General features: G+C 37.2%; 1 protein-coding gene across 1 annotated transcript in view; it reads right to left on the bottom strand.

The window, feature by feature from the left end:
* Positions 1–17,145, bottom strand: part of Sh3bgrl (SH3 domain binding glutamate rich protein like) — a 90,438-nt gene that overhangs the window by 6,237 nt on the left and 67,056 nt on the right. The window contains exon 3 of the mRNA XM_004638826.2: positions 1,058–1,138. Within this exon, the coding sequence (XP_004638883.2) occupies positions 1,058–1,138 (81 nt within the window). The remainder of the gene's footprint in view (positions 1–1,057; positions 1,139–17,145) is intronic.

Here is a 17,145-nt window from a genome sequence, read left to right as displayed (position 1 = left end):
CTAAAACATAGCATTTTATCCCTGGGTAAAGAAAGTTTGTTGAGAAAACAATTTCACAGTGACACCAACACAACGTTCACACACTGCATCTAATAAAATCTCAGGGCCTCAGAACAGAGGATGTGAAGTTTAAATAATCTGTTCAACATAAAAGTAGGCACTAAGAGCTTACAGCAGGAAATTTTTGTTGTTTTGCTTATTGAGGCAGTGTCTTGCTATGTAGTCCAAGCTAACCTTAAACTCACTATGTAGCTCAGGCTAGTCTTGAACTCAAAGCAATCCTTCTGTTTCAGCTCCTAGGAGCTGGGATTACAAGTATGCACCACCACTCCTGGCCCAAGAATATCTATTGTAAAAGGTAAAGGTATACTTAAAATCACAGTTTTAAGACATTTCATTAAGTAGGAAATTTTGTTTTTGCTTTCTTTTTCTTGTCTCCCCTAGGGATACTGCCACTTGAAAATTCAATTTGTGTTAGTAGCAAATATTCCCCAAATGTAGCTAGCAATTTAGTGACCAGTTTGTAACTCAAAATGCTCTTAGTTAACTTTATTTTTTTTATTTTTATTTTTTGGTGGAACCAGGGATCAAACTCAGGCCCTTGCATTTGCCAGGGAAGCACTTATTCCACTGAGCCATCTCCCTGGCCCCACTCTTAGTTAACTTTAATGGGTTAATTTATCATTTACTCTCACACAAAGATAATAAATGTCATTAAGGAGATTATCATGATCTAAGATGCTTGTTGTCCATGTAGAAAAAGTACTGCATATAGCAACTGAAATAATACTACTTATCACTTGTTTCTGAATAGGTAGTGATAAATTGGCTGTGTTGGGCTGTTCGATGAAGAAGTCAATTCACCTACCACTTACTTCCTACACACCTTATAACACACAAACTTCATAGGGATTAAGTGTATGCAGAACAGGACCCCTAGCTATGATGTACTGCCCTTGACTTAATCTGAATACTTAATAAAGGTAGAAATTTTTCTGATTAAAAATCCAGCAGCAGTGAAATGATTTTTAGCAAAAGCAGAAAAAAAGAATCTTACCTTTGAACCAGGTGGTGCTGTCAAGCCTAAAAAGGCATATACTGCATTATTTTCTCGGGCTTCAAAAAAAGCATCATAGTCCTTGATGAAAAGAAGGCAAAAGTTAGGAATGCAACCAACAAAGAACAGAATGATGGTGGACAGAATGAACTGTCTCAATGAGGGCAGACAGGCTACTTTCAATAATCCTGAATTCTAGGAGAAGAAAAACCACAAAATTCAGACACAGAAAAAGACACAGGAAATAGAAGACACAAATTACAAATGAATTACTGTACAAATCACAGTGAGAAAGTTTATACATACAATAACATTCAAATTAGAATTCTGGAAGTAGTTGAAAAATATGGCCCTTGGATAGCATTTCATGTCAGTCACAAGGCATGCTATTCTGCCATGAAATGGCAAAAGGTTTTACTTCATATCACATAGCATTTACATTAGCTCAGCCTTTCCTCCACTACTCAAAACTGCCAGCCATTACCCAGCAAAAGACTACTGATTTCTAGTGGTAAATTGTTACTCTGTTTCCTCATATTTGTCTTTTTTTGCCATAATTTTATTGAAAAGCAAATAGCAATGCGAGAGTTTCAAATCAAATTTGTACGACAGTTTCAATAATTAACATATTGCATACTGTCTTCCTAGTGGCCATTTGTTGTACAAGATGCAGACTTAATATCCCATTTACAAACACTATTAGAACAAATCCCTCTATTCATTGAATTAAGAGAATGTGGCTATATATCTATCCTAACCACTTTGAATACACAGATACAAAATTGTCATTCATCTGTATCCCCTTTTTCGTTTAGTTCAGTCTTTTAAATATTACAGGTGTGTGAACTCAGCAAAATATTCAAAAATAGTCCAGTAGTCCATAATAGTATTGGATCTTCCACTTGATTGGCAATGTCAGAAGTTGTTGACCTGAGTCCCCTACAGCTTAACATAATGACATGGTTTTACTTCTTATATTTTGTTTTTATACTTTTCTGCTGGATGGTTAAGACCAAGATAAAGCAAGAACTACACAACAATAATTGTAGCTTTTGCATCTGATAAGGTTGGTGAAATCCCCTCAGGATTTATCCTGAGATCCTGTACCTCAGATTGTAGATCCTTTGTCAGTGGCAGCCATGTGGATGAGTCATGGCCATTGCTTGGCCAATGTGCTCTCTGTGAAAGCCTGAGAGAATGTTTTCTCTCCATGTGACTCTCCTTAGGCACACTCTACATCATCGATCATTTTCCTCTTTGGCCCCATAATCTCCTTGATCAGAAAATTTGGGACACTACTGAGTTACATGATTTTACAGCACAAGTTCTCGTATGTCCTGAGTCTTAATTGAGCTTGGAAGGTTAGGGCTAAAATGTTAGCTTTCCTTGCAGCCCCCCTTTTCTCTAATTTTTGGCCTGCAAATTTAGATTGTTAGCCCTCCAGAAGAGAAGCTTATTGTTATTGCCATACAACTTAGAATGTTGAGCTTAACCTCACTATCTGTCTGAATATCAAACATCTTAGGCATAGAATTTATTTAGATACACATTTCCTCATAGTATATAGTAGAAAAGATATTAAATATATGTAACTTAAGACCAGAAGAATGGCAAGTTTGTGCCATGTTTTGAATAATAGAATGATAAATAGATCGATAGATAGATAGATAGATAGATAGACATATAGATATAGATATAGGAAATGTGACAAAAAGAGCAATCAAACTACTGAGGGATTCCAACTTTGGGAATCCAGGAGAAGCCTTACGCAACTTAGTTTGATTAGGTTTTCTACTCTCATCCTCTAAAGCACTAAACCATATACAAAAATAACAAATAGAATTATCTAATTTTTTCACTTGCAAACAATCATGAACAAAATTGAATACATTGCCATTGCATACACCTGGACTTAATGTGCTTGATTTTTAAACAGAGAGAGAAGCCTGATATCTTGGCTGATTTGTTAAAGGTGAAAAACCTTGTGTATTGGAGCCTCTCTAGAGAATGTTTCCCCAACATAATTCCAATCATACGATTCTTTTTGAGCACTTTTTTTTGTCTTGGCACTTTGAGGATCTGAAAATAAAAAGTTCAGAGCCTTACAATCTGATGACCCTAATGGTTTGAATCTCAACCCCCAAAAATATCAGAATGGCTCTTTTCTTCACACTTAGTTTCTTTCAGCACAAAATTAAAAGAAAATCTGCTTTACGCAGGATACTCTTAAGGAAATTTTAAAAATGAGTAATATGTTGGTAGAAAGTGACAAGTTATGGCCCAAGTACAGACTGCTAAATTATCATGACCTTGATCCAACTGGCTGAATCCCCAAAACAGCAGCTCATCTTCCCAAGGACCACATCCTCCTCCTTCCCCACTCCAGCCCTGGATACAACTTCCTTTGACCTTTCCTGCCCACACAAGAGAGCTTCCAATCAGCTCCTTACATGTCACTAAACCCCCCAAGCTCCGCCCCTGGCAAAAGCCCATAAAGTCTCAGGCTCCCTGTCTCAGGTCAGAGGATCCGCCCATCTCCCTGCCCTCGGTCCTCTCCGTGTGTTTAGATTTAATAAAGGCTTTTCTTCCCCCTATTTCTGCTTCTCTGGTGCACAGCCACCACTGCCATCACAGCTCCTGCTAAAACCTAACAGAAAGTAAAAACACATGTATGGCATAGAACCTACATCCAGAATAAACAAAACCGACAAAGCATAATAGATGAAAAATAAACAGTCCAATTAAAAGTGACTGAGATAACTAAAAAGACACTTAAACAAGTTCTAAGAATGGTAAATACTCATGATCCAGCACTGCCATTCCCAATAAAATCTCACAGTTATTATGAACTGCAAAACTAACATGGAGTTTTACTCTGAAAGTGACTTCTGCAAAGCGGGTTAGAGTTGGTAAATAAATTCAGTGCAGGGCTCAACATATTTGAGTGTCTCATCAAGAGCAATTTGGCAAAGGGGATAACTGTTTAAGACTGAGTTATAAAATAAAATTTTAAAGAAGACTGAGCTATAGAGTAGCTACAGAACAGCTATACTTCTAAGTTTCTGGGGTCATTTACCATACATAGTGAGTAGGTGGGAGATGGCCACAACATACAATCATGGACAGGCTGTGGCCAAGATATAGATGCCCTGAGAAGCTGAAGCTCAAGAATGAAAGGATACAGGGTTTCTGGCTAAGATGAGAAACCAGGCCACTCATGTGGCTTTGGGAGGGGCTAGAGTCTAAAAGTGATGGCAATAAGTCTAGCGAACTGCTGGTTGCCCTTCCTTCAATAATCAATAATAAGCAATGAAACTGAGGCAGTAATGAAAAAAACCTACAAACTGAAAAAAGTCTAAGACCTCAGGGATTCACTGCAGAAATCTACAAGAACTTCAGTAAATGTATAATGCTAATAAGCTTCGAACTCTTTAATAACAAAAAGGAAAGAATACTTCAAAACTGGAAGTTAAAATTACTTTGATTCCAACACTAAACAAGGACTCAACTAAGAAAGAAAACAGCCAATCTGTTTAATGAACAAAGATAAAAAATTCTTCTTTGACACACTACCACACAGACTGAAATAATTTGTCAAAATGATCACCAATCATGTCCAAATAGACTTCATCTCATGAGTGCAAGGATGGTTGAAAATAAGTAGGTCAATAAATGTAATATACCACATACACAGAAGGAAGAACAAAAACCACATGATCAAGGACAGGCCCCAGGAACAGGGGCACACACAAACTTTGGCGGTGGATGAACCGGAACCCTGACACCCAGGGTTCAGGGAAGTGTAAAGAATAGATGTGCTTTCAAAATGATGAGCAGAAAATGCTGAACACAGGAAAGAAATAGAATCCATAAAATAGATCCAAATAAAAATAAAAGAGATTAAAACCTTCACTAAGCTATTACCCTGAGCCGGCGGGACCTACAGGATCACGCCCAGGCACAGCATTAGTGAGACCTTCTTCCACCCCCTTGGAACACCCCCCACCACTTTGCAGCACCCCCTTACCAAGCCCACCCAGTGAGAATTTCTGCCGCTTTCAGGGGACCCCCAGAACCAGTCCTACCCCAAGCCCGGTGAGTGGGTGTGAGAGCTTCTGACTACCCAGAACCAGCAGAACCTGCAGGTCCAAGCACAGGCACAGCGTGGGTGAGACCCTCTTCCACCACTTTGGGACCCCCAAAATCACTCCGCAGCACAACCTCACACAGCCCTCCCAGGGGGAATTTCTGCTGCATACTGGGGAACTCCAGATTAAGCCCTAGCCCATGAAACTGAGTGTGTGAGAGAGTTTCCTCTCGCCCCTACTCCAGCTTGTCCCATCCAGAATCAGCTCAGGCCAGGCCTACAGGCCTGGGGTGAAACCCTGCAGCTGCAATCCCTGCAGAGACACTAGGGGACAAAGCTACCCAGCTAGTGCAGGAGCAGAACATCTTGCAGAGGGACACAACAGGATCACTCCCAAGGGTGACTGCAGGAAGGCACTGAGCACAGCAGCCAGACCCAAGCAAGGCACAGCTGGATAAATCCAAACTTTGTAGATCTATACCTGAATTTCAGTGGGTGCTAAGATTATAACTGCACCAAAGCTCTACAACAAAGGTCAGAAGACAGTGCTACACAAAATGACAAAGAGAAGGAGCAAAATGCAATCGCAGAACCCAAGCCCACTCATAAAAAGTACACAGGACAATAACACAGAACAAATTGGGAAGCACACAGCTGAAATCAATGAATCAACACCTTCTCAAATAAAGAAACAATTGCAGAAAGGTATAGAGGAACTCAGATTTGAAATGAAAAAAGAAATCCCTGAGTTAGTAACATCTGCAATAAAGAATCAAATGCATAAAAATATGGAGGAAAACCAGTGCCCAACCAGAACAAGTGCAGAGGACACTAGCTCAGCTGAAATGTATGAATTAATAGCATCGATAGTAAATAAGCAACAGCAGAAAGTTATAGAGGAATTCAGAGCTGAATTCTTTTCTACTAGCTCAACTCAAATGTATGAATTAATAGGGTCGATAGTAAATAAGCAACAGCAGAAAGTTATAGAGGAACTCAGAGAGCGATTCTTTTCTGAAATAAAAAAAGAATTCTCTGAACTCATAACTTCTGAAGTAAAGAATCAACTACAGAAACATAGGGAGGAAACCCAATCTGAAGAAAACACTGCAGTAAAAATTAATAACTGCTTCTAAAGAAGAAATTGATAAACAAAATAGAGATTAGAAAAATGACAGATTCCTTGAATGAGCAATACAGGAAAGAAATAGATCAAATGAAGCAGAGTCAAAGAAATATAGAGGAACTGAAATTCTCGGTCACAAGCTTGCAAAACCATTTAAGTAAAAGTGAAGACAGAGTTTCAGATCCTGAAGACACTGGTGCAGCTAGTGAAAAGGTAAGAAAAGATCTCTTAAAAACAACTAGGATGCAGGAAAACATAATTCATTACTTCCAAGATGATGCAAAGGTGAACAATGTGAGACGAATAGGCATCAATGAGAAAGGAGTCCAAACAAATGACATTTAAAAAATATGGGCAGAAGTAATAGCAGAAAACTTTCTAAATATAACAAAACAATCTGACATTCAGGTAACTGAAGCATACGGAACGCCAAGTAACCTCAACCGAATTAAAAACACACCAAGACATATAATAGTCAAGATCCCACAAACTCAGTTCAAGAATAATCTACTGAAAGCTGCTAGAGAAAAGAAGCAGATCACATTCAAAGGAAAACGCATCAGAATTATGCCCGACTTCTCTTCACAAACCATGCAGGCAAGAAGAGCATGGAGCAGAGTACTTCAGGTCCTCTATGAAAACAAATTCCAGCCCAGACTACTATACCCTGCAAAACTCTCTTTCAACCTTGATGGAGAAGTGAAATACTTCCATGACAAAGAACAGATAAAAAATTTCGCGATGACAAAGCCAGCCTTACACAGGATACTGAAAGATGTTCTAGAGAGGGACCAAAACTTTGAGAACTCCACGAATGAGATTGGAAGCAACCAGCTAAATAGGGCAAGCAATTAAACACAGGAGAAAAAGGAGTAAATGATGACAGGTAAATAACATGGCAACTGTAAGTCAATACATCTCAATTCTAACCATTAATGTAAATGGACTCAATGCACCAATTAAGAGAAATAGACTGGCACAGTGGATTAGGAAACAAAATCCAACAATATGCTGTATACAAGAAACACATTTAACTCATAAAGACATTCATAGGCTGAAAGTCAAAGGATGGAAAACAATACTGCACACCCCAACACCGCAGAAAAAAGCAGGAGTAGCAATTCTATTCTCAAACAGTCTCAACTTCAAACCAAGAATGATCAAGAGAAATAAAGAAAGCCACTATATGCTGGTAAGGGGAAAATTCAAGAGGATGAGGTAACACTCATAAATAAGTATGCATCAAACATGGGAGCACCCAACTATACAAAGCAAATCTTAATGGACATTTAAAATCTAAGATCCAATACCACAGTCTTAACAGGAGACATTAACACCCCTTTATCGCAAAAAGATAGATCAAACAGACAAAAACTTAGCAAAGAAATAAGAGAACTGAACCAGAGCTTGAAAGAAATGGACTTGGTGGACATATACAGAGTGTTCCACCCAACCAAACCTGAATACATATTTTTCACAGCTGCACATGGGTCATTTTCTAAAATAGACCACATTTTGATCCATAGGTAATGTTTAAGTATATGCAAGAAAAGAGAAATTATCCCATGCATATTATCTGAACACAGAGCAATGAAATCGGAAATAAATGACAAAAGAAACCAGAAAAAACACCCAAATACATGGAAATTAAACAACACCCTACTCAACAACCTACTGCTCACAAAGGAAATTAAACAAGAAATTCAACAATATCTACAATTAAATGAAAATTAAAGCAGAACTTCTCAGAATTTATGAGATAAGATGAAAGTAGTTCTCAGAGGGAAGTTTGTAGCTGTGAACACACATTAGGAAAACAGAACGGGAACAAATAAACATCCTAATGGTGCACCTTCAACAACTAGAAAAGGAAGAGCAAACCAAACCCATAGCCCAAAGACGGAAGGAATCATAAAGATTAGAGCAGAAATTAATGCAATTGAGAAGAAGAAAATAGTTCAGAGAATTAACAAAACAAAAAGCTGGTTCTTTGAAATATTAAAAAAAATTGATAAGCCCCTAACTAACCTCATCCAAAAGAGGAAAGAAAAAATTCAAATACAAGCAATAAGGAATGAAAAGGGTGTAATTATCACTGAATGAGTGGAAATTCAGAACATTATAAATAACTACTTTGAGAATCTTTACTCACACAGAATAGAAGACACAGAAGAAATGGACAGATTCCTAGAAAGGCACAAATTACCAAAGCTGAATCGACAAGATATAACCACTCTCAATAGCCCAATAACAGCCAATGAAATACGAGATGTAATTAAAAACCTACCAACAAAGGAAAGTCCAGGTCCATATGGATTCACAGCTGAATTCTACAAGGAATTTATAGAAGATGTAGTCCCTACACTCCTCAAACTCTTCAATGAAATTGAAAAGGAAGCAATCCTCCCCAAATCATTCCTGGAGGTAGTTATTACAGTGATACCAAAACCAAGGAAATACACAACTAAGAAAGAGAACTACAGGCCAATCTCCCTCATGAACATAGATGCAAAAATTCTCAATAAAATCCTAGCAAATAGAATATAGCAAATCATCAAGAAGATCCTATACCATGACCACGTAGGATTCATCCCAGGGATGCAAGGATGGTTCCATATTTGAATGTCTGTAAATGTAATACACTCTATCAATGGAGAGATAACTAAAAATCAAATGATCATCTCCATTGATGCAGAAAAGGCTTTTGACAAAGTCCAACACTCATTCATGTTCAAAGTCCTACAGAAAATTGGAATAAATGACCTTTACTTCAATCTGCTAAAAACCATTTATAAAACCCCAATGGCTAACATAATTCTAAATGGACAAAACCTGAAATCTTTTACTCTTAGATCTGGTACAAGACAAAGATGACCTCTATCACCACTCCTATTCAATATAGTTCTGGAAGCATTAGCTACAGCTATTAGATGAGAAAGAAAAGGAATAAGAAGAGGTAAAGAAGAATTTAAATTATCATTATTTGCAGCTGACATGACACTTTACTTGGAAGACCCAAAAATCTCTGCCAAAAAGCTATTAGAATTAACACAGAAATTCAGTAGCATAGCAGGATACAAACTCAATACCCAAAAGTCAATAGCATTGCTCTACACATATAACAAACACACTGAGAGGAAATTATAGAAAAATACCTTTTACAATAGCACTGAGGAAAATGAAATACCTTGGAATTCATCTAACTAAAGAAATCAAAGATCTTCCCAATAAAATTACAGTACTCTGAAAAAAGGGATGGTAGAGGATTTCAGAAAATAAAAAGATATTCCGTGCTCCTGGATAGGAAGTACTAACATCGTGAAGATGGCCATACTTCCAAAAATGTTGTACAGATTTAATGCAATCCCTATCAAACACCACAAACATACCTTCCAAAGCTAGAGAAATCATTCCAAGAATTTATTGGGAACCAGAAAAGACCTAGAATAGCAAAGGCAATTCTGGGCAATAAAGACAAAGCAGGAGGCATTAGAATTCCTGACCTGAAATTACACTACAAGGATACTGTGATAAAATCAGCATGGTACTGGCAACGAAATAGACCTGAGATCAATGCAAAAGATCAGAAGACGTTGAAGCCTCTACAAACACACTCAGCCATCTTATCATTGACAAAGGGGTCAAACATACTCACTGGAAGAAAGATAGCCTCTTTAACAAATGGTGCTGGAAAAACCGGCTCTCTACATGCTGAAAACTGAAATGTGACTCAGGTCTATCACCATGCACTAAGCTAAAGTCAAAATGGATTAAAGATCTAAACATTAAAACAGAAACATTGAATCTCCTTGGAAGAGAAAGTAGGAAGAACTCTTGAAGACATAGGAGTAGGACAATAGTTTATGAACAAAAATTAAATCACACAGGAAACACTTGAAAGAATTAAGAACTGGGACCGGTTCTTATTGAGAAATTTCTGCACGTCAAAAGAAATTACCAACAAAATGAAAAGACAACCCACAAATTTAGAAAAAATCATGACAAATAAGAACTCAGACAAAGGTCTGCTCTCTAGAATCTATAAAGAACTAAAAAACACTAGGGCCCCAATATTTAAAGACCCAGTCCAGAAATGGGTAGCTGAGATGAACACACACTTCTCAGAGGATGAAATTAAAGAAGTGAATAAATATATGAAAACATGCTCCACATCACTAGCCATCTGAGAAATGCAAATTAAAACAACACTGAAATATCATTTCACCCCAGAAAGAATGGCTATCATAACAAAATCACCCAGCAACAAATGTTGGAGAGGCTGTGGGGAAAAAGAAACCCTTCGCCACTGCTGGTGGGAATGTAGACTGGTCCAACCATTATGGAAATCAGTGTGGAGACTCCTTAGAAAACTTGGATGAAAAATCCTGTTTAATCCAGCTATTACTCTACTGGGAATATTCCCGGAGGATCTGAAAACATCATATCATAGGAATATATGTGTGCCTATGTTTATAGCAGCACAATTTTTGATAGCCAAATCTTGGAAACAACCAAGATGCCCATCACCTGAGGAATGGATGAAAAAGTTGTATTTTCATACAATGGAGTATTTCTCAGTGATAAAGAATGAGAAACTCAAAAAAACAAAAGAATGAGAAACTCGAAGCCTTTATATTGAAGTGGATGCCACTTGAACATATACACTCATAAGTGAAATAAACCAGACACACATGTGTAAATATCGTATAATTTCCCTACTACAAGTATTTAAAAGAAGAAATACAAATAGAAAGGTATAATATAACTAAAAGGTATGCAAGAACTTGAGGACTAGACAATGAAGAGAGAGCAAGGAGAAGAGCTAGGAATCATGACAGGGGCAAGCCATACAGTTATATGTAGAAGATGGGTAAGGCAATGATCCTGAGAATCTTCAGATGACTTTTTAATCTAGCAGTTAATTGGAAAGGTTCTCACCCTGACTAACTATATACACTGATACCTGTGAACTAAGCAACTGCACTGAAGATAGCAATGTGTAATATTAGGGTCATGCTTGGAGTGCCTGTCATTCTGGTCTTCTGAATACGGGCTGCTTGTCATGACATACCAGTTGCTGCTGCGCTGTCTCTCGGGTAGAAGATTGTTCAAAAAAAGGGGGTGGTGAATGAAGGCAGGAGACAGGAAAAGCAATGTGGCCGGACAGTCCTGCTACAAGGTTGTATATGTTTAGATTTCTGAACTTATGTGTAAACATAAGAATTATATAATTCCTTATGCCTATTTTTAAAATATATTTTAATTTCTTAAATGTTTTTTCATCCTATTCTGTAGGGACTTAAAGTTCAACATATCAATACGTGATGAAAAATACTTGTTCCATGTTATGCCTAAGATATTTGATATTTAGACAGATAGTGAGGTTAAGCTTAACAGCCTAATTTGTATGGTAATAACCATAAGCTTCTCTTATGGAGGGTTAACAGCCTAATTTTGCAGTCCAAAATTAGAGAAAATGAAGGGCCGCAAGGAAAGCCAACATTTTGGCGCTAGCCTTCCAAAGTCAATTAAGACTCAGGATATATGAACACTTGTACTGTAACATCATGTAACTCATTAGTGTCCCAAATTTTCTTTTTTTCTCTCATAATTTTATTGATAAACCCAAATTTTCTGATCAAGGAGATTATGGGGCCAAAGAGGAAAGTGATTGATGATGCAGAGTATGCCTAAGGAGAGTCACACGGAGAGGAAACTTTCTCTCAGGCTTTAATGGGGAGCACATTGGCCAAGCAATGACCGTGCCTCATCCACATGGCTGTCACTCACAACGGATCTACAATCTGAGGTACAGGATCTCAGGAAAAATCCTGAGGGATTTTCACTGACCTTATGAGATCCAAAAGCTACAACTCTTGTTGCATAAGTCTTGGTTTATCTTGGTCTTAACCATCCAGCAGAAAAGTATAAAAATGAAGTAGAAGAAGTAAAGCCATGGTTTTATGTTGAGCAGTAGGGGACTCAGGTCAATAACTTCTGACATTGCCAGTCAAGCAGAAGACCCAATACTATTATGGACTAGTGGACTATTTGGAAATATTTTGCTGAGTTCATACATCTATAATATTTAAATGACAGAACTAAACAAAAGGGGATGCAGATGTATGACCATTTTGTATCTGTGTATTCAAAATGATTTGTATAGATATCTAGCTACATTCTCTTAATTCAAGGAATAGAGGGATTTGTTCTAATAGTGTTTGTAAGTAGGATATCATGTCTGCATCTTGTACAGCAAATAACCACTAGAAAGAGAGTATGCAATGTGTTAATTATTGAATGTGTCCTACCAATTTGGTTTGAAACTGTCTCATTGCTATTTATCTCTCAATAAAATTATGAAAAAAAACCTTCACTGAAACTATATGTAACAGACTGAATGAAGGAGAGGGCAGAATATCAAATCTTGAAGACAAAATTGCAGAAAGAAATATAACATTAGGCCGGCCTGAGAGCTCAGGGGACTAAAGCACGTGCTTAGATAGAGTGCAGCGGCCAGTGTTTGATCCCCAACGTGCTGTGCAGGCCCAGCCCCCAGGGTGTGCTGAGATGGTGATTGAGACTGGGGCTGGTGGAGCATGTCTGTAATCCCAGCATGTGGATGGCTGAAAACAGGAGAATCACTATGAGTCTGATTTACATAATGAGACCCTGTAGACCCTGCCCTAAAAATACAGGAAAAAAAAAGAAATATAACTTTGTTATTTTGGTATTGTGGATTGAATTCAAGACCGTGCACTTGCCAGGTAGGCACTTATGCCACTGAGCTATCTCCCCAGACCAAGAAAGGTATGAGACCATGAAAATAATGAGACCATGAAAAATCAAACAGCTACAAGATGGCAAAAGCGTCAGGTTATAGCTCAGCAGTATAAGCACCTGCCTGGCATGTGCAAGGCCCTGAATTCGATCCCCCGTACACTCTTCCTCACACACACAAAAAAAGATGAGGCAAAGAGGAATAACATCAGATTGAAAGGAATCAATGAAAAAGACACAGAAAACACAAATGCAATTTAAAAAAAAAAAAAAAAAACTTCACAGAAGTATTGGTAGAGAGGGCTGGCCAAATAGCTCAGCAGATAAAAGCACCTGCAAGCAGGCTCAGGGACAGGGTGTTCGATCCCCAGGCCCGCTGTGCCGGCCCTGCTCCCAGGGTGTGCTGAGACAGCAATTGAGACTGGGCATGGTGGTGCACACCTGTAATCCTAGCTCTTGGCAGGCTGTAAACAGGAGAATCACTGTGAGTCATATCTAGTCGTGAGACCCTGAATACCCTGTAGAACCTTCCTTAAAATAAAAAAAAAATGAAGTAATGGCAGAAAACTTCCAAAGCATAATTTAAAATACAAATAAATGAAGCGTGTAGAACTCCAAACAGCGATGACCAAAATAAAACTATACCAAGACACATAATAACCAAGATACCAGAAATTCAGCAGAAGAAATGGATATTAAAGGCTCTTGCAGAAAAGAAATCGGTCAATTATAAAGAAAAATCGATGAGAATTATGGCCGACTTCTCAACACAAACCCTCAGATTAAGAAGAATGTGGAGGGGCCAGGGAGATAGCTGAGTAGAATAAGCACTTGCCTGGCAAGCACAGGGTCCTGAGTTCAATCCCCGGTATGGCGCAAAAAAAAAAAAATAGGAGGAGGAGGAGAGTGTGGAAGGAAGTATTTCAAGTTCTCAAGGAAAACAACTTCCAACCCAGATTGATACACCCCTCGAAACTATCTTACAAAATTATTGGAGAATTAAGATACTTCCATGACAAAGAACAACTGAAGAAATACATGACCACCAAACTAATCCTACTGAAACATATTCTAGACAAAGATAAAAATGACCACAATTTCAAGAATAACAGAAAGAAAACACAAGGCAGGGCGAGTAATTACACAGAGGAGAAAAATAGGAAAGCAACAACAGAAAAATAACAAGATGAGAATAAGCCAATGCATATCAGTTATAACGATCAATGTAAATGCCCTCAATTCAGCAATCAAAGATTGGAATAATGGATCAAGAAACAAGACCCAACAACATGCTGTATATAAGAAATACATTTAACTCAGAAATAAATTTATAGACTCAACATCAAAGGATGGAAAATCTTCTTCCCTGAAACAAGAATCTTGAAAAAAAAGAGGGGTAGCTATTCTATTTGCAGATAATGTGCCCTTCAAACCAAGAATGATCAAAAGTCATAAAGAAGGAAAACTTCAAGAGGTAGAGATAACAATTATACATATGTATACACCAAATATGGGAGCACTCAACTATACAGAATTATTAATAAACATGAAAAATCAAATAAGCAATAACACAGTTTTAATGGGCTATCTCAATACTCACCTGTCACAAAGAGACAGATCAACTGGACAAAATCTGAGTAAATAAATATCAGAAATGAATCAAACCTCTGAACAAATGGACCAACATCAATCAGAATATACATTCTTCTCAGATGCACATGGGACACATCTATCTCTAAAATAGACTATATACTAACCCACAGAACATGATTAAGTAAAGGCAAAGGAATTGAAATTTTCTCATGCATACTATCTGATCATAGTCCAATGAAATTGGAAAGTAATGACAAAAGAAACCACAAAACTCCACATACACATGGAAATTAAATAATACACTCCTGAATAACCAAGAGGTCACAGATGAAATTAAAGAAGAAATAAAAAAGTATGTACAACCTAATAAAAAATCAGATAAAATATATCAGAAATTATGGGATACAATGAAAGGAGCCAAACAAACATGAATGGCACTTAAGAAAGCCTCTTTATGATCTATTGAAAGGAGTAGTTAATGCTTAAAATATTTTTAAATTTTTTATTCTTTTTTAATAATTTTTAAAACTTTTTAAACCAATTTCACAAGTTTATATCTGGTAACCAGAGCAAATAATTTTAAGATAACATCATGGAGCACAACAAGAACTTTTGGGGCCGGGTAAATGGCTCAGTTGAATAAGCGCTTGCCTGGCAAGCCCAAGGACCTGAGTTCAAACTCTGGTTCTGGGAAAAAAATCCTTTGGGCCGGGGAGATGGCTCAGAGCTGAAGAGATGCCTCAGAGGAATAAGCACTTCGCTGGCAAGTGCAAGGGCCTGAATTCAATCCCTAGTTCCACCAAGAAAAAAATATATATCACTGTTGAATTCTTAGTACTTTGTTTAATGGAATTTTGTATCTTTTTTATTTTTTTCTTTTTAAAATTATATATTCTTTACAAACTATAACTTAAAGCCTCTTTAAATTAAAAATTGTGCTGGGAAAATTGCCTATCCACATGCAGAAGATTGAATCTAGAGACATATCTCTCAACATGTACTAAAATAAAATCAAAAGTTGATCAAAGAACTATGTATTAACACATAAATACTTAATTTGCTAGAAGAAAAAAGAGGCAAAACTCTAGGAGACATAAGCGTAGGCAAGGATTTTGTGAAAATATCCCTAACTGTATAAGAAATAATACAAAAATCAACAAATGGGATTACATCAATTTAAAAAGCTTCTGCTACTGCCTCTTTATACCAGTGGAAACATCAGTATCATAATCTGACAACTTCTATACAAGAAAAGAAACAATCAACAGAGTGAAGACATAAACTACAAAATGGAAAAAAAATCGTTGTCAGCTATTCCTCAGATGACTGTTTAAGATTTATAAACAAGAGAAAAAATTATTCTTCCTGAAAATAAAAGACTCAATTGAAAAATTGCAAGTGAAATGAATAGACACTTCTGAGGAAAAGATAAATATATGAAAGAATGTTCAGCATCTCTGGCTATTAAGGAAATACAGAGATTCTACTTATTCCAGAAAAAATGACTATCATCAAGAAATCAAATTAGAAATGCTGATGAGGCCTCATGGAAAATAAAGAATCCTTCTTCACTGTTGCTACAAATATAAACTGGCACAACCACTGTGGAAATAACATGGAGATCCTTCAAAAAGTAAAACTAGAAATCTCATTTGACCCAGTTATTCCTCCTTTAGATATCTTCCCAAAAGAGTTAAAGAAATCCTATTGCTGAAATACATGCATTCTCAATATCGATATAGAACAATTCCTAATAACTAAGTCTTAGAAGTAGCCCATATATCCATCAACAGATGAGTGGATAAAGTATAGCATTTATATACAGTGCAATACTACTCTGCCATAAAGATAAACAAACTTGAATCATTTGTAGGAAAATGTACACATCTTGAAGCCATAATGTTAGGTTAAATTAGACACACACAAGCAAAAAGACAGTTTCTCTTATATGAGAAACCCAAAATATGAATCAATTAAATAACAAAATAACAGAAATAACAGACCAGCCAGATAGCTCAGTGGATGAAAGTGCCTGCTTAGGCAGGCAAAGGGACTGGGGTGCTGTGCTGGCCCCGCCACTGGGGTGCACTGAGATGGTGATTGAGACCGGGCATGGTGGCATACACCTATAATCCTAGCACTTGGGAGGCTGAAAACAGGAGGATCACTGCAAGTCTGATCTGTGTAGTGAGACCCTGTATATCCTGTACTAAAAATGCAATAAATAAATAAATAACAGAAATAGATTAAAGCAAACAAAAACATAGATAAGAACTCATAAGATGGGGCCAGTGAGATATCTCAGCTGTCTAAAGCACACAGGGAATCATAGTTCAAGCTGGGAGGGCTGAACCATCCAAAAATAAAAAAAATAAAAGAAATAAAGGAAGAACTCATAAATGAATCTGATGCTGAAAAAATAAAAGTGGATGAACAGAAGGGGAGAACAAGAGAACTGAAATGTGTTGTATACCAATTTCCTATAGTGAACATACTCACTGT

This window comes from Octodon degus, unplaced genomic scaffold, assembly GCF_000260255.1.
Source record: "Octodon degus isolate 3935 unplaced genomic scaffold, OctDeg1.0 scaffold00103, whole genome shotgun sequence".
Classification (NCBI taxonomy): Eukaryota; Metazoa; Chordata; class Mammalia; order Rodentia; family Octodontidae; genus Octodon; species Octodon degus.
Note: the sequence above shows the minus strand (reverse complement) of the source record. Positions and strands in the feature narration are given on the sequence as shown.